The 26227-nt window shown below is 44.5% G+C and overlaps 1 protein-coding gene across 1 annotated transcript; it reads left to right on the forward strand.

Annotated features, from left to right (window-relative positions):
- Nucleotides 1-7107: 7107 nt before the first annotated feature.
- On the forward strand, nt 7108-25783 carry LOC132571929 (vomeronasal type-2 receptor 26-like). Its single transcript, XM_060238720.1, has 3 exons — nt 7108-7905; nt 22099-22228; nt 24867-25783. The coding sequence occupies exons 1-3, from the start codon at nt 7108-7110 to the stop codon at nt 25781-25783; spliced, it is 1845 nt and encodes a 614-aa protein (XP_060094703.1).
- The last annotated feature ends 444 nt before the right edge of the window (nt 25784-26227 follow it).

Consider the following 26227-nt stretch of genomic DNA (forward strand, 5'->3'; position numbering starts at 1 on the left):
GCTGTAAACAACCTGGGGAACCTTTTCTTTTTCCTTTAAAGCTGATCTAGGGATCAACTAACAAAGTAAATCTGATTGGAATAGGTCCAAGGCATGAAAAGGAGATAAATATTTTTTCACAGAAGAGATGACTCCTTACACATACGGTGACATGATACAGTGGTGGCTACTGACGTAGACAAATTTAAAAGGGGTTGGATAAATTGATGGAGGAAAGGACTTTGGTTGGACTATCATCCATGACAGCTGAAGGGGGCTTCCAGGTTTAGAGGTTGGATTCCTCTGATTCTCAGTAGCTGGGAAGCAGTCAATAGCTGTGTCCTCTTGTCTGTGGACTCTTCTTGCGGGCTTTTTGTGTTTATCTACTGTTGGAAACATGACATGGGACTTGACAGACTATTAGTCTGACCCAGAATAGTTAACCAAACGTCCCTGTGTTCATAGAGAAAACAAATACCTGCCATGACTGTAGCTTCTGAAGTCCCAGCCAGCCTCCTCTCAACTTTTGATTAGATCTGGATAAAAAGGCAGCATTTAAGGCATGTGCCACCAGCTGGATAGAGTTGTAAATACTGTAACTGTCTTGAGACAGGATTCTTTCAATCTCTTCATGGGACAGGGTCTCTAGTTCCTCTTTCTCTCTACATCTTGTCCAGCCTTTCACAGACAATGAATGGTTTGAATAGATACAATGAAATGCTGCATATCCAATTCCAATGAGAGTAATTAAAGAAGATTCAAAATTTTTATAGTTGATATACGTGTCTGCTTGGGTCATAAACGAAAAGCAACCATGGATGTGCTGGATATCAAATGCCTTGAAAAAGCACCTCAAGCTGAGATCATGCAAGATTGCTGTGATCCAAACTTTCCCCACCATGGATTTTTCTGTTTTTTCAGCTACTTTGATCAACGTTCCAAATGCAATTATAGAGTAGGAGTCTCCAGAGTAAACAAATACATTACATTTTCTCTGCATGAAAAGTGAATATTTGTGGAAGCTGAATCCCTTGACACCTGTGTTGAGTTCTGGGATGCTTTCTGTGAAGGCAATGCAAATCCCACTCCTGACAACCACAGGGGTCATGGTCCTCAGGAATCTTTCTCCCTGGACATTGTCTGGAGCCAAGAGACCGATCCAGGTCCATCTGAAATACAGGAGCATCTTCACAATCCCCATGAAATATGAATCTTGCTTTGGGGCCATCCGGTATAAAAAAGGCAACTGTGTCTCATCTTTGAACCCATGGTTATCCAATCTATAACTGATCTAGTAAAGAAAGGAAGGCATTGGTGTTTATTTTTTTATCCAAGATAAAATTTATACACGTGTATGAATATCAATACTTTTAGCTATCAAATACCCCATCAGTCAGTTTGTATCTGGATAGTCTCCTCAAGAGGACATCTTAGTATGTTCTGTTCACAGAGGTGTGCAATGCAGCTCCTGCATGTGGAGATTAGAACCAAACCACTGCTCTTCAGAAGTTATGGAGCAAACCCAAGAAGTCCTCTGCATAGGAGTCAGATCTGATCCATCTTCCTGCTGAGTCCAAGTTTTGGGAAATGACTGGCAGTTTTGCCAACTTTTTAGTTCCATTGGTGCTCGTGTTTCTTGGTCACATTAAAGTGTGGAATGTTAAAAACTGGTTAAGAACATAAGAGAATCCATGTTGGATCAGGCCAATGGTTCATCCAGTTCAACACTCTGTTTCACACAGTGGCCAAAAAACCCAAGTGCCATTAGGAGGTCCACCAGTGGGGCCAGGACACTAGAAGCCCTCCCACTGTTGCCCCTCCCTCTGAATGTCTTTCTCCTCTCTTAAGAATTATTTTAAAAATATTTCTCTTAGGTGGTTTTTTTCATGAAATCACTGCAGAACCTATGGCAAATGTCATTTCTGTCCAGTGGTTTGATTCCCCTGGAGCACTACAGCAGGAAGTAAGAGTTCCATCGATGGAACATAAATTTTTCGCCTCCCTTCTGCCACTAATTTAACTCACAGTTAAGCAAAGTTACAGGAACAGACAGGAGAGGCTTCTTAGCTATAATAATGTCTGAAGAGAGAGTTTTTCTACTTCCCACTTGGATCTGGAGTAGAAGAAATCATTTTAAATATGAAAAGATTTCTTAAGTGAATGAAATAGAGGGTCTCATTTGAAGAACTGAGACAAATGCACCTCTAGCTAATGACTGGATGGCAGAAATGGAGAATCATTCCAGTTGTGTAGAGCAGGGATGGGGAACCTCCATCCCGAGGATCATATACGGCCCTCAAGGTCACTTGGTGTGGCCCTTGGAGATTACTGGGCTGAACTGAGCCATGTGGCAGCCTCCATGGGGCCTGGCTGGTCAGCGAGGATTGTGGGGCCCAGCCGTGCTGTGCAGCAGCCTCCCCAGGGCCAGACAGGGATCACAGAGCCCAGATGTACTGTGCGGCAGCCTCCCTGGGGCCTGGCTGGCCGGCCAGAATTGCTGCAGGGCCTGGAAAAGTTACTGTCACAGTTCAGTTTGCACTTGATTATCCCACCATCTGGGATAATCAAGTGCAAACTGAACTGTGACAGTAACTTTTCCAGGCCCTGCAGCCTAATATGCTAATATTAGGGAATGTAGTCTAATATGCTACTGAGTTCCCGCTGGGCTTTTTCTACAAAAAAGCCCTGGACCTATGCATTTACTTAGGGTTGCAGGCCGTGTGTGTGTGTACGCCGGATTAGGCTCTCCCCACATGACTTCAAATAGAAAAACAATTATTTGCATTAATTTTGCTGGCCTGAATCATTCTCCCTCGGCAGAGCACTGTTTTTTAAGTTGATAATTTTGTATGGCCCGCAAATTATGTTATAAATATCCATATGGCCCTCAGCAGAAAAAAGGTTCCCCACCCCTGGTGTAGAGGAATGTTGGCACTGAGCTCTGGAGGTAACCTCATCATTATGATCCAGCTGCTTCATATCTGGACCAACTGAATACATTTTGCAAGCTATAAGGTTAAAACAGGCACTATTGGGGTCAATGTACCACACTCCCTTCTAAGTACATTGAAGCTGATCATTGAAGAGTGTAACTAGACTTAGGATGGCATTCTTAGACTCAGTCCCCTTCCCATAAGTCCCATACCTGAGGCATTTTGTAGATGCTCAACGTGGTTGAAATCTGGTTGGAGGTTTCAGAATTGGCCCCCTCAAGGACAGCCAAGAGCTTATTCTGTCCTCCACAGCTGTAATTTGGAACATTCTTTTGTCCACCAGACAGGAGATCCACCGCTGCATCATAAGTCATTCTTGCATTAAAATAGTTTTCATAGAAGTTGTACCCCAGAGTCACGTTGGGCAACAGATTGGAATGTTTATTGATTTTCTCAGTGGCAAACATGAAAGGCAGGAGGTCTGAATACTTCATGTCATTGAAACTGCAACATAATGTGTAGGTTACATTTCACCTCATATTCAATGCTGACATGCCAAAATCCTGCTTCTTTTCCATTCAGGGCCTTTGTGGGCAACACAAATCTCTGCGTCTTTTCCTTAGTACTAGCCCCATGGTAGCTCATATCCAGAGCCTGAAGTGCAAGAGCTGATACCAACATAGTAGTGCCAGAGGCAGTTTTTTGCTGAAAGGAGGTATCATCATTTCATTTCTAAACACAAAACAGAAGAGGGCTCAAGTCAGTCCCAATGCTGGCACAAAGGAAACCCCAGCCTTTAAAGAATGTAATCTTTATAATGTAGCTTTAAAAAGTTTATGATCTAACTGGGAGGGGGGGGGCAAATTGCAAGCTGGGCTAAGTTTTCTACCACAAAAAACCTCCAAGGCACACGGCTGCAATTACTAGCAAACAATTGTATAACAAATTAAAGAGTGCAATTATTTAAAAATTCAAAAGTGCAATATAAACAGTAAAAGACAATTCCATACATATTTGTTCATACAATTTTCACTTTGACCCGACAAACTCCTGATGCAACCGGGAGAAAACAAATCAGCAGTTCAAAATACACTAAAATCCACTGCAATCATTCCATTGATTCGGAGGCAAAAACCAGTGCCATTCTTCAGAGACTGTCAGCAGCAGTGAAGCTGTACCCCAATTCCATTAATTGATCACGGGGTCACAAGCTGGAGCCGGCTGTTTCACAGGGAGGCTTCTTCAGATATTTGTGTTGGGGTTGTGCAAATCTTCAAGTATTTACACTCCATTCAGCTTCACTGCCACTGGCAATCTCTGAATTTATGGAATGATTGCAGAGGAATTAATTGTATTTTGAACTGCTGATTTGTTTTCTCCCATTTGCACCGGGAGTTTGCCAGGTCAACGTGAAAATTGTATGAACAAACGTATGAAATTGTCTTTTACTGTTTATATTGCACTTTTGAATTTTGAAATAATTACACTCTTTAATTTGTTATACAATTGTTTGCCAGTAACTGCAGCCGTGTGCCTTTGATGTTTTTTTGTGGTTGTCTTTTCCACAGCTTCCTCTGATTGCTTGTGGGCTACGTTTTCTGGCGTTTGCTATACTTAAAGAGTCATTTGGGATTACAGCATAAGAATTGTAAGAAAGTAAAATAAATCATTCTCTTAAAAGGGTTGCCACTTTTGAAGCTTCCGTTGGAGAGGCTGGCCCTTCGCTGCATGGATAGAGTAAATGAACAGCATCCTGCATTGGGCCTATGACAGAGTAAAGCCAGCGGATGCACAACCTCAACTCACCCTTTCCAGGGGACCCCTTCCCAGCAGAAGCTGGAATGAAACACCCTCCCACACGTAACAGGAGAGAATCTATGTAAAATCTTTATTATCACCAACAATCACTGCCTGAGCAGGCTGTAGGCTCTTCTCTGCAGGCTTTTCTCTGCTGTATCATTTCTCTGCAGTAGCCAGCCCTGCACTGGCTTCTCTTCATCTCCCGTCTGCTACGAAAAGTTCATGGGGGCACCCATGTGCTTCTACTTTATTTCTCTCTTCAGAGTTTCAGCACCTATTTTTTCAGGGGGGAAAGCGCTGTCTTCTCCAGTTTCTCCATTTTATCTCCACAACAACCCAGCGAAATCAGAAAGACAAACACAACCATTGCGACAGAGTGGGGAATTTAGCCTGGGTCTCTTCTGAACCAAGTGTACTAATCAATCACCCATTTAAAAAATTTCCTCTTACAATTATTAAGCTAATGCTGAATTTTACAAAAAGATATAGTTAACACTTGTGATCAACTAAGCAGTAGTACAGGAGGGAAAGAGAAAAAGCTGCACTAGCATTTTCTACCGAGATGACCCCAAAAGAATGATCTTACTCCACACACAACAGTTTTTGGCAGTATAATCCATCATCATATTTTAACCACGGCTTTTTTTGTAGCAGGAACTCCTTTGCATGTTAGGCCACATCCCTGTGATGTAGCCAGTCCTCCAAGAGCTTACAGGGCTCTTAGTACAGGGCCTACTGTAAGCTCCAGGAGGATTGGCTACATCAGGGAGGTGTGGCCTAGTATGCAAAGAAGTTCCTGCTACAAAAAAAGCCCTGACTTTAACACTTGGGAATGAGGTCTCCAGCAGCAGTATGTGAAATAACAGGCTGGGCATATGGGGATACCTTACTGTTTGTTCATTCACATCTCTCTCCAAAAGTCAATACAGAAACATAAGGACATAAGAAGAGCTCTGCTAGATAGGACCAAATCTTCATCAGTGCCAGTACTGTGTGTTTCATAATGGCCAATCAGACGAAAGAGGGATACAATTTTCCCAGGGTGGATCCCAGAAAACTGGGATTCTCTGTGATGAAAAGAATACAAAAAATAGAATCAGATTGAGTAGCATTAAATCCATCAGCTCATGATTACTTACGCATAAAATCTAATAAATGGAGGCTCAGAGAAATTGAATGGCTTAAATATAGTGTGCGCTGTAGAAGTGATTCCACCAATAGCCAAGTCCCCTGGCCTGTAATAATTCAGTGGGATTCTTCTTCGATCATCTATCATATTGAATGGGCACTTTGCTTTCAGAGCCCTGCAGGAGAGATGTGGCAGCAGCCCAAAGATCAGCAGCAGCAGCAGGGTCATCCTGGGAATGCCTTCTAAAGCCATGCCCCCTGTCACGGCTTTCAACCACATACCCAAATCCTCTTCTACCTCCAAGAATGTCACAACAATTATCAGTCTAGATGGAGCCCACCAGTGGATTCTGATCCAACATGCTGATGATGCATATTGCCTCAGCCTTGACTTCCATCTGCCCAGGACTTCAGGAGTTTTTGGTGTAGCAGCCTTTTCAAGCTTCACTCGAGTTTCTCTGTGATGATCTTAATTCCAGGGTTTCCAATTTTGTCTTCAAAAGTGATGCTAGGAGAAATCCCACGAGCATTGGTAAGAGTACAAGAAAATTACCATGATTTTCTTCATTATAAGGCAGAGTTCCATCCATGTGAGTCCAGGTGTGGGTGCGTAGCTTGAAAAACATGTTTGTGAGTCTCTAAGCTGTAACTCTCTACTTTTGAATGGGTCAGATACATGGTTCAGACTGACCTTTATGGAATATGGATCAAAGCTGTTCTATTAGGGTTTATATGGAAATTTATACAACTTGCTTGTCGGGGAACCAGACAGAACTGCAACCGGGCCTTCTGCTAATCAGGTCCCGGAGCCATAAAACTTGTGCTATGGGGTCAGCTGCCATTCTGAAGATGAGAAAGAAGGTGAGAAAGATCTGGTCCTCAATCTCCCCTCTGGCTTGTGGTCAACATCTTCATTCTGAACATTTTGTCAAGATGTGAACTGGCCTGTCTCAGACTGTTTAATCTTGCATCTTCCCAGTCGCCCTGTTATCTTCTTAGATCTTGGCCTCTGCTGCCTGTGATCACACTACAGCCCTGAGCCTTTCATATGACTGCTTGGAAAACACAGTTCTTGATTCTTTGCTAGAAATGCCACACCCATGAATCTTAGGAGTTGTCTGGAGTAAGCCCTGGGATGGAAAAACATTGCTCACTGGTGCCTCCAAATTCCCTCTAGTGTAGGGTTCCCAAATCCCCCGCCTGGGCGGGGGACCCCCGATTTGGAGCCTCCTCCCCCCGCTAGCCAAAAATTTGGAAAGCAGGGGGAATGGCAGCCCTTCTCACCTGCCCGAGACAAGACAAGCCGAGCGTGAGCAGGCCTATGGCTGGGTTCTGGCTGCCGAGGTCTTGCGCCGCGCCGACGGGGTGGGCTGGAGATGAGCGCTCCTTCTCAGAGCCCTTTTCTCTCGGGTGGCGGTCACACAGCTTCCCTTCCCGCCTCAGCCTGGCTGGCTGGGGGCTCTTCCGCGCCCTGGTGGTGGAGCACCGGCTGTTCCCGGAGGGAGGGAGGGAAGCGCGCGTGTGGGCCTCTTCTGCAGCGGCCCTTTGCTTTTGCAGGCGCTGCGCAGACAGAGAGCAGTGGGCAGGTCTTTGCCTGCTGCCGCTTGTCCGGCCATGTTCTCCCCCCCCCCCCCCCCGCCAGTGGCAGGCCCAGCCAGGTGGGCGTCTGGCCAGGGCGGCAGGGCGAAGGAAGGCTGCCTTCCTACGGGCCTCTCCAGGAGCCAAGCTGCCCTCTCACTTGGAAGCTGCCCAACCTTCTCTGGGCACCGAGGGCTCGGCTCGTCCAGCGAGAAGGAAGCAAGTCCTGTTCCGGCTCCTCATGCACTGCAGCACAGCAGCTCCGCCCGGCTCTGCCCCAACTCAGCTGCTGCCACTGCAGCTCCTCCTCTCAGGCACGCTTCGCGGCTGGATCTTGAAGTTCGCTTGTATAATGCCAAGCCAAGGATGCGTGGAGAGAGGCGAAGGCAGAGCAGGAGGAGGAAGCTTCACCATCTCAACAGGCACAGCAGCCTCCACCGGCTGGAAGAAGCACTGCACCGACCTGGGGGCATTGCCCCGAAAGAAAGTAACTAGGAAGCAGGTCGGGAAAAGACTACAACTACCGCCCTTGTTTACAGGGTCGATCTTTATCCTGCCCTTCCTCCGAAGAGGTGGGGGCGTTGTGCAGAGTTCTCTCCCGTAGAATACGCATGCAACTACCGCGGGAGCGAGATGATGCAGAGAGAGGTGGGTTGGACAGAAACATTTTTTATACCACCCGTCCTCCAATAAGTTGTACACCAATCTTTCCTTAGCTGTTTTATCCCCCTCTTTTTTTTACCTCTGTTGAGACTAGGGTTGCCAGTCCCCAGGGTCGTCAGAAAGCGGGGGGGAGGGGAGGGAAATGTCTGCTGGGAACTCTATTATTCCCTAGGGAGATTTATTCCCATAGAAAATAATGGAGGATTGATCCGCAGGTATCTGGGGCTCTGGGGGGGCTGTCTTTTGGAGTAGAGGCACCAAATTTTCAGTATAGCATCTAGTGCCTCTCCCCAAAATACCCCCCAAGTTTCAAAAGGATTGGACCAGGGAGTCCAATTCTATGAGCCCCAAAAGAAGGTGCCCTTATCCTTCATTATTTCCTATGGAAGGAAGGAATTGAAAAGGTGTGCCGTCCCTTTAAATGTGATGGCCAGAACTCCCTTTGGAGTTCAATTATGCTTGTCACAGCCTTGATCTTGGTTCCATCCCTAATGTCTCCTGGCTCCACCCCCAAAGTCCCCAGATATTTCTTGAATTGGACTTGGCAACCCTACTCTAGGAATCCCCCAAATACTGTGATAAATATCGTAGAGATTTGGACTGTTCCTAACATGACACACAGTATACATTATGTGAGTGTGTGACATCATTTCCAGGTCCTCACCTGAGAATGATGACAGACATCAATGTTCACCTAGCAGGACCCAGGAGAACATGTGGGGAAAGGCAGTCCTGCAGGTATGCAAGCTAAGTAGGGCTTTAAATGTGAGACCCAGCACCTTGTAATGAATCCAGTATGCAATAGGTAACCAGTGCAGCATTTTCAACCCAAGCTGCTCGTGCTCCCACAGGGAGAGCCCAGATAGCAGCCTGGCTGCAGCATTCTGCACTAGCTGAAGCTTCTGGATTTGAGACAAGGACAGCCTCATGTAGAGGGCATTACAATAATCCAATCTCGGGGTGACCGTAACATGGATCATTGTCACCAAGTTGCTGCATTCAAGAAAGAGAACTAACTGCCTTATCAGCCGGAGGTGGTAAAAGGCCAATTTAGCAGTGACTGCTACCTGGGCCTCCATTGCTGAAGAGAGATCCAGAAGCACCCCTAAGCTTTTACCCCTTGGTGCCAATGAAAGTGGTGCCCCGGCAAAAGGTGGCAGTGGGATCTCCACTCCCAGGCCGCCGTGACTTAGGTATAGGACCTCCATCTTTGTCAGATTCAATTTCAGTCAACTCAGCCTGAGCCATCCAACCACAGCTTGTAACACCAGATTCAGATTTTCCAGGCTGCAGGATTTCTCCAGTCTGCAGCCAGACTGGCTGCCCACCAACAGATAGAGCTGGGTGTCATCAGCATATTGATGGCACCTCAGCCCATACCATCAGGCAATCTGGGCAAGGGGGCTCATGTAGATGCTGAACAACATCAGGGAGAGAACAGCCCCTTGTGGCATTCCGCATATAAGCAGGTGTCTTCGGAACTACTGTTCCCCTATGCTTTGTCCTTGACCCTGGAGCAAAAAGGAGAACCACTGTAAAGTAGACCCATGAATTCTAGCATCGGCAAGGCAGTGGGTCAGTAGCTGATGGTCAACCATTTCAACAGGCCCAACAGCACCAGCACCACCAACAGGCCCAACCATTTCAACAGGCCCAACAGCACCAGCGCCACCAAACCACATTGATCAAGATGCCTCTGGAGGGCAACCAGTGCTGCATCTGTCCCATAGCCCAGGCAAAAGTCAGATTGGTATGGGTCTAATATGGAAGCATCCTCCAGAAAGCTCTGCAACTGCAATGCCACTGCCCTCTTGATGATCTTGCCCAAAAAAGGCAGATTTGACACCGGTTCGTAATTTGCTAGTATTTTGGCACCTAGAGGAACAAAGTTTCCTGAGGGAAAATCAGCATGGCTTCTGCAAAGAAAAGTCCTGCCTCACCAAACTTTGGGAGTCTATGAGAAAGTGAATAAACATGTAGACAACAGTGACTCAGCAGAACTTATATATTTGGACTTTCCAAAGGCTTTTGATAAAGTATCTCACCAAAGCCTCCTGAGTAAAGGTCATAGTGGATAGCTCAATGAAATCATCAACCCAGTGTGCTACAACAATGAAAAAGGCAAACTCTATGTTAGGGATTATTAGGAAAGGGACCAAACATAAAATGGCTGATATTATAATGCCCCTGTATAGATCTATGGTGCTGCCTCATTTGTAATACTGTGTACAGTTCTGTTCCCCATATTTCAAAAAGTACATTGCAGAGTTGGAAAAAGTACAGAAGAGGGCAATCAAAATGATTAGGGGGTTGGAGCACCTTCTCTATGAGGAAAGTCTGAAAAGTCTGGGATTTTTCAGCATAGAAAAGAGATGACGAAAGGGGTGACATGATAAAATTATACATGAGATCGAGGTCCCCCTCCCCATTACTCTAAATCTCAGCCCAAGGTCTCAGGAGACATTTATGCACCAGCCATTTCAAACTCTGTCTGACAAATTACCATGCACTATTTTTGATTTTGATTAAACCAGTGATAATAGCACCTCTTGCCCAGTCATTCCTGGCCTTCCATGCAGTCTGTTGCTCTGCATCATCAACTGAACATTCAGTTTCAGTCAGGACTTTTTTTGTAGAAAAAGCCCAGCAGGAACTCATTTGCATATTAGGCCACACACCCTGATGCCAAGCCAGACAGAACTGCGTTCCTGTGCATTCTGCTCAAAAAACACCCTCGTTTCAGTATCAATTCACTGGCCTTTTTTGAGATGAGATGAGATGGGTCTTAATTCATTCTCTTCAAATTAGATAGTTGCTTTCTGTGAGCCTATCTATCCAGTGACCATATTGTGCACCACAGAAGGTCACCATCTCATTTCCTTTGTTCTCTGGCAATCATTCTATCTTCAATCAGAAAAGTGTTTAATGTGGACAACCATAGCACCTGTTGGCAGAGTACTTAACATAGCAAGGGTGCGCAACAAGTTTATTTAGGAACCAGCATACTTGGCAGGAAAGAGGAGGGAGAGAGAGACCATTTCCCACCTACATCTTTGAGAGAGAGAGATGGGCACTTCTGAAAAGATGGGATTGTGTAATCCTACATATACAAAAGCTCAAGTGTACTGGTGCTTTCCGACTCTGCCATTGGCTTGTGCTGGTAGCTGCATCACCCAATGGCCCACTCAATTGTACTAATGTCCTATTGGCTGGGTCCACGCCTCTTCCCCTCCCACTGTTGGCTCCAAGACAGATGAGGATTGGGCCACTGGGGAAGCCACTAGGTAGTGGCTGTTGCTAGGCAACCAAGCTTGGTTCTGTCAGTTAAACAAAGAACAGGGCCAGCCCACCCACTAGACAAACGAGGCATTTGCCTAGGGCCCCAGCAGGGTGGGGGTGCCAAAATCGGCCCTCACCCCCGCCCCACTCCCTAGACAAATCCCTACTTGCCTCCCCCTTCCTCCCTCACAATTTTAATGCCCAGGAATTGGTAGTGAAGTGCCGTGCTCCCAGGGCTCTTTAAAGGCCCCCCCACCAATCAGCTGATCAATGGATAAAGGAAGGAAGTGAGAAGGAGGCAGCGGCACGACCGCTCTTTCAGCAGCTTGCTGATCCTTCCTGCCACTGCTGCCCAGCACTGATCATCCTGAATGTGCTGGCAGGTCAGCATAGGAGCTGCCAGCCTCTGTGCTGCTTTATCCACCAATCAGCTGATCAGCGGGGGCAGCCTTTAAAGAGCCCCAGGAGCACGGTGCTTCACCACCCATTCCCGGGAAATAAAATTGTGAGGGGGGAGGAGGAGGTGTCACAATGCAGCAGGGCATGGCATGGGGGGGGGGGCAGCGGGCAGCAAAGCTGCCTGGGGCGCCATGCACTCTAGGACCAGCCCTGACAAAGAGGCCCTTTCCAGGCCTATTTTGCCCTTTGAGGGAGAACTCATTGGGGCCAGTCCTAATTAGGGCTGCTAGTTCCAAGTTGGTGGGAAATTCCTGGATATTTTGTGATGGAGTCTACAGAAGTCAGAGTTTGGGAAGAGGAGAGGTCTCAGCTGAATATAATGCCATAGAGTCCACCCTCCAAAACAGTTATCTTCTTCAGGGGGTGTGTTGTCTGGAGTTCAGTTGTGATACCAGGAGATCTTCAGGAGGTTGGCTGTTCTGGGCCTGGCAGTTTGCTACCGTTCAGCAGCAGCCCCCCTATGACAGCCAGGGTAGCATAGGAGTTAGTGCTTCAGAGCAGGGTCTGCTAGACCTAGGTTCTTGGTGTGGAAGCCGACTCGGTGATTTCAGACTTTCACCTTAACCTACCTCACAGGTTTGTTGTACAGATTAAAGGGGGTAGAGGAGAATGATGTAAGCTGCTTGGGTGGAGAATGACTGTACATTTCCTAGGTCGAGGCTCCAGGGAGGAGGAAGAAGATGGAAAGCTGTAGTCAGATCAATTTCCCTACAAAAAACTGCTTGGGTGAGTGGGAAGACATCAAGTTGTCTGGAGTTCAGTCTGGAGTTCAGCCTCTTTCTACAGCCTATTGTATTTTTCTCCACAGTGAACCTTAGTCCTAGTGTGTAATAAGAACCTTCTGCTTCATATGGGCATAATGTTTGGGAATAACGAATGCATATTTTGTAAACATTCATATATGTCAAAGGCCAGTCTGACCTCACTGATCTGAACTGTGAAAAACTTTAGGACCAAAGTACTGAGACACAAACATATATGTTTTCAAGCCATGCACCTGCACATGGAACCACAGTGTCTAAGATGCTGCAGAGGCATAGTTTTCCCTTGTAATGGTGACAATCATGGTGATTTACGCTTCCTCTCACCAACACTCAAGAGTCCTTTACTAATATCACCTTTGAAGATAATTATATAGAATTCAAAATTTTAAAAGAAGTGCTTGGGTAATTTGTCAGAGTTTGAAATGGGTAGTTCATAAATATCTTCTGAGACCTTGGACTGAGATTTAGAGTAACTGGGAGGGGGACACTGTGCTGTTGTTATGAGGTGCAACCCCTTGAATCAGAATCCAGCAATGGGCTTCATCAGTCTCTGCATTGCATGTGTTGCACAAAGTTTTGTACTTCGTGTAGTTAGCTGGATGCAGGAAGCAGCTTTAGCAGGCATTCCCAGGATACTCATGGGGCTGCTGCTGCCCCATTTCTCCTTCCAGGTTCTGAAGGCAAAGTGCCTGTTCAATACGGTAACTGGTCGAAGAAGCCCATTGAATTATTACAGGCCAGGGGATTTGGTTATCGGTGGAATCACCTCTACAGCAAGCAGTGTGCTTAAGCCTTACAATTTCTTCAAGCCTCCCCCCGTTAGATTTACTGCGTAAGTAATGAGGTGTTGATGAACTTAATACTACTCAAGTTGATTCTGCTGTAGCACTTTATTTACTGCGCACGATTCCTGTTTTCTGGGATCTGCCCTTAGAAAATTTGTATCCCTCTTTTATTTGATTGCCCATTGTGATATATGTATATAATACTGGAACTGATAAATGTTTGGTCTGATTCAGCAGAGCTCTTCTTGTGCTTTGGTTTCTGTTTTATCTTTTAGAGATATCTGTATGATCAGTAAGTCACCCCATATGCCAAAACTGTCACTTAACATGCTGCAACTGGTGACATCATTGAGTATTAATTATCAAACAGTTACTCTCAGCATTCCACAATTAAGGATACCTCAATCTCCAATTATGACATATTTATTTTCTTCACTGTTTTTCTTCTGGAATTGAATTCAAACAAATGGAAACCATATAAATTAAGATTATTATTCTGGTTTGACCCCTGAATCCATTAAACATCTTCATCGTGCTGTATGATAATTTACTGCTCACCCCCCCCCCCATCTATATGTATAGACTGGTAATTTCCTCCCCCCTCCCCCATTTTAACTCTAATTGACCCTTCCTGGCAATTAAACAAACCACCCCCCAATCTTCTCTCTTCCTATATGTAACGGGTGAAGAAATTCTGTTTCAATATATCTGAATTAATGTGCATTGACACAAAAGCTTATACCTTGAATTAAACTTTGTTGGTCTTAAAGGTGCCCCTGGACTCTAACTTTAATCTAGAGGGATATCGGGCAGGCAGAACAGAGCAAATCAAATGAATGGAGTTTGGGGCACCTTTATATTATAGAAGGCAGCAACCTCCAATGAGAAAGATTAATGGGAAAGATGCTCTCATTTTTCAAAATAAAAGTTGTATTGTCACAATTTAAAACCTTAGTACCTTAAAAAAACCCAAAACCGACCTTTGGTAGTGTAAACCAGTGGAGCAGATGAGATGGCATTTCATCTGACAATGTGTGCATGCACACAAAAGCTTGCATTCTCAATAAAACTTTGTTGGTCTTAAAGATGTTATTGGACTCCAGCTTTGTTCTATTGCTTCAGACCAGCATGGCTGCCCACCTGAATGTATCTACAAGTAGGAGCGAACTGTAGAAAGCTTCAGAAGCTGCAACCCCAATTAAATCTATTGTTTATTTTACTTATTCTTAAGAGGAGTGCCTGCAAAGGCCCTTCATGGGAAAAAAGTAGAACTGTCACCATTGATTAGCAGATAAAATTTAACCCATATATTATGTTGCAGTGCACTTGAGATAAAGTTCTTGGACTTACTGCCCTTCTTGTTTGCCACTGAGGAAATCAATAAACAACCCAGAATCTTACCCAACATTACTCTGGGGTACAACATCTACGAAAATTATTTCAGCGCAAGATTTACTTATGACGCAGTGATTGATCTCCTGTCTGGTGGACTGAAGCATGTTCCAAACTACAGCTGTGGAGGGCAAAATAATCTCTTGGCTGTTCTTGAGGGGGCTCACTCTGAAACCTCCAACCAGATTTCATCCATCTTAAGCATCCACAAAATACCTCAGGTATGAATTGAACCTATGTGTGGGCTAAGTCTAATTCCACTCTGGAGGGGTCAAAAGAGAGGTACTGAGCACCATAAAGAAAAGGCTCTGGAGCCAGAAAATAATTTTGAGTGATGTTCAATGTCATTTGAGAGAGGATTTTCTTCCTATGGCATACTCAAACATTTTTTTTTCTGCTGTGGTCTATGGTCAAAGATTTGAGGAGGTTTTAATACTATGCAACAGAAGAGAGCAAGAGCCTACTAGCACTTTAAAGATTAACGAAATTTGTGGCGGGATATGAGCTTTAGTGAGTCACTGCTCACTTTTTCAGATACAAAGTTCATACTGTGATGCATAGTGATTCTGGCATGGTATTTCATCAAGAAGGCTAGCTGTATTAGTCTGTTGGTAGCAGTAGAAAAATGCACTTGGACAAATACAACCAATGGTAGCAGGGTTGGGGGGAGGTTTGGGAGGTCCTTCCACCACCCTACAGCTGCATGTCCAGCTGCTGCCTCATGCTGTGCCTGCAAGAGTGCAGAGGTAGCAAGGAGAAAAGATCAGCCATCCATTCCTTGCCCTCATTGTCTCTGGAGTCACAGTAGTGGCACTCAGGCAGCATCCAGTAATTAGCTGTAGGCCTCCTTCATCTTCCTACAGCTGATTGCCAACTGATTCCTTGAAGCCACCCCACCCACTGGAACCGGTGGTTCTGGTCCACCTCACTAGTATGGATTGGACATTGCATTGTAAGCAGGGAAGCGGCTAAGTTTGCAGATGACACTACATTGTTCAGGGTGGTAAGAACTAGAGAGGATTGTGAGGTACTCCAAAGGGATCTGTCGAGGCTGGGTGAGTGGGTGTCAATGTGGCAAATGAGGTAATGTACATTGGGGCCAAAAATCCTAACTATAAATACAAGTTGGTGGGGTGTGAACTGGCAGAGACTGACCAAGAGAGAGATCTTGGGGTCATGGTAGATAACTCACTGAAAATGTCGAGACAGTGTGCAACTGAAATAAAAAAGGCCAACCCTATGCTGGGAATTATCAGGAAGGGAATTGAAAACAAATCAGCCAGTATCATAATGCCCCTGTATAAATCGATGGTGTGGCCTCATTTGGAGTACTGTGTACAATTCTGGTCACTGTACCTCAAAAAAGATATTATAGCATTAGAAAAAGTCCAGAAAAGGGCAACTAGAATGATTAAAGGATTGGAATACTTTCCCTATGAAGAAAAGTTAAAATGCTTGGGGCTCTTTAGCTTGGAGAAACGTTGACTGAGGGGTGACATGATAGAGGTTTACAAGATTATGCATGGGATAGAGAAGGCAGAGAAGGAAATACTTTTTTACTTTTCTCACAATACAAGAACTTATTTATTTATTTATTTGTTTGTTTGTTTGTTTGTTTGTTTGTTTGTTTATTTATTTTTCACATTTATATCCCGCCCTCCCTGCCAAAGCAGGCTCAGGACGGCTAACAACATCATTAAATATCCACAATAAAACCATAAAGCAATAAAAACAATTACAGTAAGATCAATTAAAATTAACAATTACAATTTAAATATTGAACAGATTTTAAATACAGTTTTGGTGCTAAGTTCCATACCATGATGTTAAGCAGCTCTGTACTTTAGTTGAAGGCCATTCGAAAAAGTGTTGTTTTACAAGCCTTGCGGAATTGGGCAAGGTCCCTCAAGGCTCTAACATCATCAGGGAGTTGGTTCCACCAGTGGGTGGCAGCAATAGAGGAGGCTCGTTCTCTGGTAGCCTTCAATCTCGCCTCCCTCGGCCCGGGGATTTCTAATAGATTTTGTGATCCAGATCTCAGTACCTTCTGGGGAAAACTTGTGGGCACTCAATGAAATTGCTGAGCAGTCGGGTTAGAACAGATAAAAGGAAGTACTTCTTCACCCAAAGTGTGATTAACACATGGAATTCACTGCCGCAGGAGGTGCTGGTGGCTACCAGCATAGCCAGCTTCAAGAGGGAATTGGATAAAAATATGGAGCAGAGGTCCATCAGTGGCTATTAGCCACAATGTATTGATGGAACTCTCTGTCTGGGACAGTGATGCTCTGTATTCTTTAAGCTTGGTGAGGGGGCAACAGCAGGAGGGCTTCTAGTTTCCTGGCCCCACTGATGGACTGCCTGATGGCACCTGGGTTTTTTGGCCACTGTGTGGCACAGAGTGTCGGACTGGATGGACCATTGACCTGATCCAACATGGCTTCTCTTATGTTCTTACGTCCACTAGATGGTGATCCATTTGCCCAGGCATGAGAAAAAGCAAGAAAAGTGCTCTTTTCAAAGATCCTTATTAAGAATGGTGGAAGCCACTGATAGATTTCAGAACCAGACTTCATCAGTCTACCATGCATTTGTGCAATCAAGAAACACCATAGCTGACAGAGTTGAAAAGCTTTTAAACCAGCCTTTCATCCCAGACCCAGAGAGGAGGCGGATTAGGTTTAGTTCCATTCCAGTGGTATCCCCAGGTTCACTCCCTTAATGTTTTTGGTTGTATTTTTGTATATTTTGTGTGTATGTGCGCATGTACATGTGTTTGCACCTGGAAGCCATGTTAACCTCTGGTTACTAACTCCTATTGGGGACCTGAAGTATATTCAGAGAGGTGGCTGAAAGTCTGCCCCTGCCCTCTTGACTGGGTATTTCAAGGAAGTCTCCTGTCCAAGTACTAACCACAGTCAATCCTGCTTAGCTTCCAAGATCTGACGAGATTGGGCTTGCCTGGGCTATCCAGGTCAAGGCTACCCCCTTAACTTTTGAGGTGTCAAATAGGTTCTCCACTTTGCCAGAACTGTAATGTGCCTCTGAGTCAGTCTACATGCACATTGACTATCACAATGGTGAGCATTTTGAAAAATATTAATAATTATAGGTTAACAAATATCTAAGTTTTTGTCCTCACAAGGTCAACACCAGTCTCTTCCTTTCCTGACTAGATCAGCTATGGTTTTGTTAATCATGTGCCCAAAGATGAAACTCAGTTGCCTTTTTTCTACCAAATGGCCCCAAAGCAAGATTCATATTTCATGGGGATCGTGAAGATGCTCCTGCATTTCAGATGGACATGGATCGGTCTCGTGGCTCCAGATGATGACAAAGGAGAAAGATTCCTGAGGACCATGACCTCTGTGGTCATCAGGAGTGGGATTTGTGTTGCCTTCTCAGAAAGCATCCCAGATGTGAACGAAGGCATCAGGTTAAATTTCCACACATATTCACTTTTCATGCAGACAAACTGTAATGTAGTTGTTTACTATGGAGACTCCAACTCTGTGCTTACTCTGGGAACGATGATCAAAATTGGTGAAAAAATAAAAAAATGCATTGTGGGGAAAGTTTGGATCACAGCAGTCTTGCACGACCTCAGCTTGAGATGCTTTTTCAAGGCGTTTGATATCCATCACATCCATGGTTCTTTTTCATTTTTGAGCCAGAAAAGCACAAACACCAAATATGACAATTTAAATTCCTTTTTATCTTCTCTCATAAAAATTGGAGAGGGAGCATTCCGATGTTTCTATTCAAAGCACAAATTGTCTGTGAAAAGCTGGAAAAGATGCAGAGAGAAAGAGGACCTAGAGTCACCATCCCAGGATGAGCTTGAAAGTATCCTCTCTCAAGATAGCTACAGTATTTACAACTCAATCCAGGTGGTGGCACATGCCTTGAATGCAGCCTACTTATCCAGATCTAATCAGATGTTGAGTAGAGGCTGGCTGAGGCTTCAGAAGATGCAGCCATGGCAGGTATCTCTTCTCTTGTTGTTGTTCAGTCGCACAGTCGAGTCCGACTCTTTGTGACCCCATGGACAAAGTCACACCAGGCGCTCCTGTCTTTCACCATCCTCCGAAGTCTGCTCAAAAGTCTCTTCTCTTTGTTGCTCTGAAAATGCCTGTCAATTGTTCAATTACATATTTGTACTCTGAGAAGATTTTACATGAAGAAGGAAAATGGAATGTTCTTGATGGAGCTTAGTCTGAGGAATACCTGAGACTAAATCTCTATTGGGAGAGGTGATTTGGAATTTTAGGTGTGCAGGGAAATAGAGAGGTAGCAGATCCTTACCTAACCATCTTAGGATTTATGGAATATTTCATGGAAACAGGTACATGGTTAGGTTAGGTTAGGTTAGGTTTATTCAATTTATATCCTGCCCTCCCTGCCAAAGCAGGGTGGCTCACAGTTCACAATGAAACAACAATAACACGTTGAGTTAAACATTAAGTTAAAAACAATTAAGTTAAAAAAAATCACATGCTAATTTCAATACAATTTAAAAGATGACATTCAGTGGTCAAAAAACATCCATTCAGTTCTAATATCCTCAGTGATGGCCATCATTTCAGTTGAATGCTAGCTGAAATAGTATAGTTTTGCAGGCTTTGAAGAACTGGGCAAGGTCCTGTAAGGTTCTGACATCCTCTGGGAATTGGTTCTACCAATAAGGGGTGGTGATTGAGAAGGCTCTTTCTCGTGTTGTTTTGAGTATTGCCTCCCTCAGCCCAGGGATTGAAAGCAAAATTTGAGTTCCTGATCTAAGTACCCTCTGGGGAACATGTGAGGAGAGAGAGTCCCTAAGGTATTTGTACATGTATCTGCATTGTTCATAAGGAAAAGAGAGTTTGTTAGAATGGTAATACCCTCAAAAGGAAGCACTGAGGGCATACCCATGCACATTAGACATAAGGATAGCAAAACCATCAACATATGATGTAATAGAGGATGTGGAACTATAATATGTTCTGTGTTGCCAATGGAGTCACATGACTTCCATCCCAAGCACATTTACTTATGCCTAGAAACATGAATAGATGAAGCTGCCTTATACTGAATCAGACCCTTGGTCTATCAAGGTCAGTATTGTCTGCTCAGAGTGGCAGTGGCTCTCCAGGTTCTTAGGTATTTCGTATAAGCTCCTCCCTTTTTTAAAAACTGGAGATGCTTGGGATTGAACTTGGAACCTTCTGCATGACAAGCACATAAGAACATAAGAGAAGCCATGTTAGATCAGGCCAATGGCCCACCCAGTCCAACGCTCTGTGTCACACAGTGGCAAAAAAATTTATATATATATATACACACACACACACACTGTGGCTAATAGCCACTGATGGACCCCTGCTCCATATTTTTATCTAAACCCCTCTTGAAGATGGCTACGCTTGTGGCCGCCACCACCTCCTGTGGCAGTGAATTCCACATGTTAATCACCCTTTGGGTGAAGAAGTATTTCATAAGAAGTACATGTTTTACCATTGTACCACCACCAGTCAAAAAAGAATAGTGCTATAACAGTAGCATCCAGCAGGGTTTTCTTATACATAGAGCTTTCTTTGGAGTATTCAAAATGGTCCTCCCATAAAACATAGTGTAGAACTGAAGTGACCATTAGGAATTACTATTTACTGCCTTTTGCTGATGTCCAAAATCTTTTGCTAGAAGCACTATGTATTCTTGGCCCAATGCTAACAGTGACTTCTGTTTGTACAGTTCTCTTTACAATGCAAAGCACAGCTTATATTTCTAAAAATTCATACTATGCATCTGAAAAAGACAGTATGATTCTAGAGAAGACGAAGAATTGCAGATTTATACCCCACTCTTCTCCCTGAATCAGAGACTCAGAGCGGCTTACAATCTTTTATATCTTCTCCCCCCAGAACAGACACCCTGTGAGGTGGGTGGGGCTGAGAGGGCTCTCACATCAGCTGCCCTTTCAAGGACAACCTCTGCCAGAGCTATGGCTAACCCAAGGCCATTCCAGCAGGTGCAAGTGGAGGAGTGGGGAATCAAACCCGGTTCTCCCAGATAAGAGTTTGTGCACTTAACCACTACACCAAACAGGCCTCGTGCACTGGTGCTGGATCATAGAAGACTGAAGCTCTGAATAAGCAAGGCCATAATAGCCAATATAGATTCCTGTATTTCTAAATGCTGGTGTTTTCTATCTCATTCTAGCTTCATCCTTTCCTCAGAAACTTCCATTTTTTCAATAATTCCATGGAAGGAGTTTATTTTGATGGAAATGGAGATATGGCTGTCAACTTTGATATTGTGAACTGGGTGATGACACCCAATCGGTCAGTCGTTGGAGTTACTGTTGGAAGCGTAGAGAGACAATCATCTCCAGAGATAAAGTTCACCATTGATCAGGATGCCATTGTGTGGCCCAGATGGTTTAATGAGGTGGGGGGAAAGCATTGCTTTCAATTAACAGCTATAATCAAATGTCAATTTCTACATAAGAGATAAATGAGATGATTTCTATCAAATCATTTTACAATAAAATAGTTCAAGGAATAACAATGGCCTGAGAAATCGTGATGGAATACACATTTGGAGGGTGGTCAGCAGCAGTTCTTATTAGTAGTGATTGTCAGGAGTGTGCAATTAGCAGGACTTTTTGTTTTTAGAAAAAGCCCAGCAGAAATTCATTTGCATATTAAGACGCACCCCCTGACATCAACATTGTTTCACACAGGGCTTTTTTTGTAGAAAAGGCCCAGCAGGAACTCATTTACATATTAGGCCACATCCTGAGCAGCTGGAACTGTGTTCCTGCTCAGAAAAGGCCCTGGCAATTAGGCTTCATTTGTTCTTTCTCACTAGACTTGGGCCTGGAATAGATGCTGTCCTGAGTTGCCCCAGGGCCAAGGGTTTATAACACCTTGCTTCCTCCTTCTGTTGGTTTCTGCAGAAGGTAGTTGTGTATCCTCCTTGCCAGTACAGTCTCATAACATTCTGCAAGGATTTCTTCCCCTTCAAGGGATCAGGTTCTCCCAATGAGATCCTAACACCATCCCAACTCCTTCCCACACCTGATCCTTATCTGAGCATGTGCAACTGATTCAAATGTCTCTAGCATGTTGCCCTTCGGATCTCTCTGATCAGGCTTCCAATCCTGCTGTCACTTCTTGCCCAGGTATCTCACAGTATCCCAAAGCACATTCATCCATGTGGGGGTCCTGCCATGCTGCTATGGATCCTTCCTTCTGCCATTGGAAATTGCACTGAAGGTTCCATCGAGTCATTGATGACTGAAAAACACAGAGATAGAGATAATACGTTTTCCTTGACATTCCTTTTCTTTATGTTTAGACCGTGCCTCGTTCTTGGTGCACTGAAAGTTGTCACCCTGGGTACGCCAAGGTGGTTAAGGAAGGAGAGCCTCTGTGCTGTTATGATTGTGCTCCATGTGCAGAAGGGACGGTCTCCACTCGGGAAGGTAGCTGACACCAAAGGAAAGGGCCAGTCCTTTGAAAATAAAGCAAAAATTCATTAACCATTCTCCACAGAATACGTTCATTCAGATTCCTAAGGAACCACCTAAAGATTTTTAGACATTCTGAAACACCTTGAACATTAGTAATTATTTACTTATACAAGCTGAGTAAGAATCAATTACTTCAATGGCAGACTATGAGAGTCAAAAGATGAACAGAGAGAGGGTTAAGCTTGAGCCACCTGTGAACAATTTATTACTCTTTACAATTAAGGAATCTAATTACTGGCTCACCATCAAGGACACATCAGTCTCCAGTTCTGACATATTTGTATCCTTGTGATGTTGTTCCCCCTCAGTTGAACCCTACAAGTGATAGCCATATAACTAAGCTTATTATGCTTTTACTCTGTTTAAAAACATCTTTATTATTGCATATGCTAACTTATTGCCCACCCCTCTGTATGTAAGGTAGGTAAGATTCTGTTTCCATTTCATTCTGTCTGAGGAAGTGTGCATGCACAGAAAAACTCATACATTGAATAAAACTTTGTTGGTCTTAGAGGTGCCATTGGACTCCATTCAAATGAAATTCTCTGCTTATCCAACCATGGCATGTATAATTCAATCAGAAAATAGAGGAACACATCTCAAACTTGGCCACTGAGGTCAGGATGACTGTGGGAGCTGCAGTGCCAAATCTGAGAGGAATCAGAACATCATGGTTGATGTTATCTAAAAAGCCCCCTAAAAAGTAAAGGTAAATGTAGTCCCCTGTGCAAGCACTGAGTTGTTTCCGACTCTGGGGTGACATTGCTTTCACAATGTTTTCTTTGCAGACTTTTTATGGGGTGGTTTGCCATTGCCTTTCCCAGTCATCTACAGTTTACCCCCAGCAAGCTGGGTACTCATTTTACCAACCTCAGAAGGATGGAAGGCTGAGTCAAACCCCCTACCCCCATGCTATTTGCAATGGAAGCTATTTGTGGCAGGCAGAACTCATCAGAAAATGAAGCCAGGAGTCTCAAAATTGATCACCAGAATGATTGTGGAGGTTGAAATGCTGGAACATCCTTACACAGATTAGATACAGAACATCTTCTACAGAACAGATTACCTCACAGGGTTGTTGGAGGAGAGAAGAAAGTAAGTCACACTAAGGGTGCGGTCACACTCACATTAAATCCATCTGCAACACGCCTCTATTATAATCCGCATAACCAATTTTCCGATCAGACAACAGCCAGGCTCCCGTTCTATCCCATGTGGGTCCCATCGCTGGTCGATCAGAGTGCTCTATCGGACCTCGTTTCATGAGATGTCAATCTGCATTAGCGCAGGCACAGTGATGCCCGCTATCTGCACTATCAAGCAGATCCAGCGTCTCCTCCCTTCTCCACGAGAGACCTCGCACACCCACCAGGACCTCGTTCTCGAGGGCGGGGATGCGCGTCGCTTTTAAATGGATCGGATCACTAACAGTTTTGCTAGTCCATTGGCATTACTTTTCCAGCACGAGCACTACGCGTGCAGAAAAACACCCAGGAATTCAAATCAGTTCACATCTAGTTTCAAAAGTGAGTTTTGTTTCCGGACATAAGGGCAGATAAATGATTTATCAAGCCAACATTCGCTCGCTCATTCACTGGCGCAGTGATATCACTTGCAGGGGGCTTTGGGAGGGAAGCGGTGGTGCACTTCCGACGAGTCGCCAACGATGGAGCGTTCAAACAGAGAAATTCCACTCAGGAACCGTCAGAATTTTGTTCCGGATTTAAAGCAGTATCAAATTAGTCCGCGCCCCAGTCGTTTCAACGCAGGACTCGAACGAGCTAACCACCATTTGCAAATGCTGATGTTTGGACAACTGCTTAAAATCTGACATGCTTCCGGACTCCACTCATGCCCGTAGCGGGATTTTCTGAACGTCTGACCTCACCCTGGGTCTCCCTTGGAGGAAAGGGGTGTATAATGTTTGCTATAAATATAATTTTGACTGGAGTTGAAAGAAAGGAAGGAAGGAAGGAAGGAAGGAAGGAAGGAAGGAAGGAAGGAAGGAAGGAAGGAAGGAAGGAAGGAAGGAAGGAAGGAAGGAAGGAAGGAAGGAAGGAAGATCACTCTTGCTGTTGCTTCATTTGGTATAGATTCTGCTCTTTTGGAGGAGGCAGAATGTCTTATTCGATATTTAGATTAAAGTTACATATTACAAACACAGCAACTGACTGTGTTGGTGAGCAGAGCAAGCAGGCACATGCCTAATAGATAATAATTAAAAAGAAGAGCTGCCTCAGTCCCCAGGTTAAGAACATAAGAGAAGCCATGTTGGATCAGGCCAATGGCCCATCCAGTCCAACACTCTGTGTCACACAGTGGCCAAAAAACTCCAAGTGCCATCAGGAGGTCCACTAGTGGGGCTAGAAGCCCTCCCAATATGCCCCCCCCAAGTCACAATGCTTTTGGAGCTGGGGGGCTGGGGGCAGGACAAAAAAAGAGTCTATCCGAGCTTCACCTTGTTGTCTGGGACTTGCTTTACCCCTTACTCCACTGGATAACATAGGAAAAAACCTCATGCCAAGACATGTTTATTTGATGGGCAAAAAATCCCAATAGTGGATATTATACTAAAACTAATATTTCTTTTCAGATGCAAGTCATTGTCATAATTGTCCGGAAAATCAGCATCCAAACAAGATGCAAAATCAATGTGTTCCCAAGCATATCTCCTTCCTGTCTTATGAAGAACCTTTGGGAATCATCCTAAATATCCTTACTCTCTTCTTCACTTTAATCACGAGCTTCGTTTTGGGAATCTTCATTAAATACATAGAAACTCCATTGGTCAAAGCCAACAATCGGGATCTGTCCTACGTTCTCCTCATCTCCCTCCTGCTTTCATTTCTCTCCTCTTTTCTCTTCATTGGTCAGCCCCAAAAGGTGACCTGCCTTCTCCGGCAAACTGCCTTCAGCATCATCTTCTCCACTGCAGTGTCTTCTGTGTTGGCCAAAACTGTCACTGTGGTGGTGGCCTTTGTGGCTTCAAAGCCTGAGAGCAAGTTGAGGAAATGGCTGGGGAAGGGCTTAGCTAACTCCATCGTCTTTTCCTGTTCTGGTATTCAAGTGGGAATCTGCACTTTCTGGATGGGCATCTCTCCCCCTTTCCCAGACTCTGACAGCCACTCCCAGCCTGGAGAAATCATACTGCAATGTAATGAAGGGTCTGTGGCCATGTTTTATGCTGCCCTTGGCTACATGGGCTTTCTGGCCGCCATCTGCTTCACTGTGGCCTTCCTAGCCAGGAAGCTGCCTGGGGCATTCAATGAAGCCAAGCTGATCACCTTCAGCATGTTGGTGTTCTGCAGTGTTTGGGTGTCCTTTGTGCCCACCTACCTGAGCACTAAGGGGAAATACATGGTTGCTGTGCAGGTCTTCTCTATCTTGGCCTCCAGCTTGGGCTTACTGGGCTGCATCTTTCTTCCCAAGTGCTACATTATTCTACTGAGGCCTCATCTGAATACAAAGGAACAACTAATGGTGAAACATCAAGATACCATCTACTTTTGAGTATATTTTTAAAGATTTGGTAATATTTGTCTTTTATGCCATAATGAAACCAATACACTTGTCTTTGAGGTATTAGGGTTGCCATCCTCCAGGTGGTTTAGCAGCCAATAATCACACGGCAAAGTAGAACTGGAGAAAAAGCCTTAAGGCTCTGTGTTACAGAAACTTCTTAAATATATACTCTGTTGTGGCTGGAGATATCCTGCTATTAAAACTGATCTCCAAGTGGCAGATATCAGTTCACTTGGAGGAAATACTGTTTTGGAAGCTTGGGACATTCCTGGAGTTTTTGGGGCATTGTTTGGAAGGGTGGAGTTTGGAGAAGGAAGAAAAACTTAATCTTAAAATTGTCTGGGTTTTTCCTCAATGTCCTTCTCTCAATTCCCAAGCATCCTCTAGACGAGTGGGGTCAAACATATGGCCCACAGGCTGGAAACAGCTCAC

The sequence above is a fragment of the Heteronotia binoei genome, chromosome 5 (genome assembly GCF_032191835.1).
Source record: "Heteronotia binoei isolate CCM8104 ecotype False Entrance Well chromosome 5, APGP_CSIRO_Hbin_v1, whole genome shotgun sequence".
NCBI lineage: Eukaryota > Metazoa > Chordata > Lepidosauria > Squamata > Gekkonidae > Heteronotia > Heteronotia binoei.

Coding starts and splice junctions, on each gene's coding strand:
- LOC132571929 (XM_060238720.1), top strand. CDS start 7,108: ATGGCAGCCCTTCTCACCTGCCCGAGACAAGACAAGCCGAGCGTGAGC. Junction 7,906..22,098: donor GGGCATTGCCCCGAAAGAAA/GTAACTAGGAAG, acceptor CTTTATGTTTAG/ACCGTGCCTCGTTCTTGGTG. Junction 22,229..24,866: donor GGTCTCCACTCGGGAAGGTA/GCTGACACCAAA, acceptor ATTTCTTTTCAG/ATGCAAGTCATTGTCATAAT.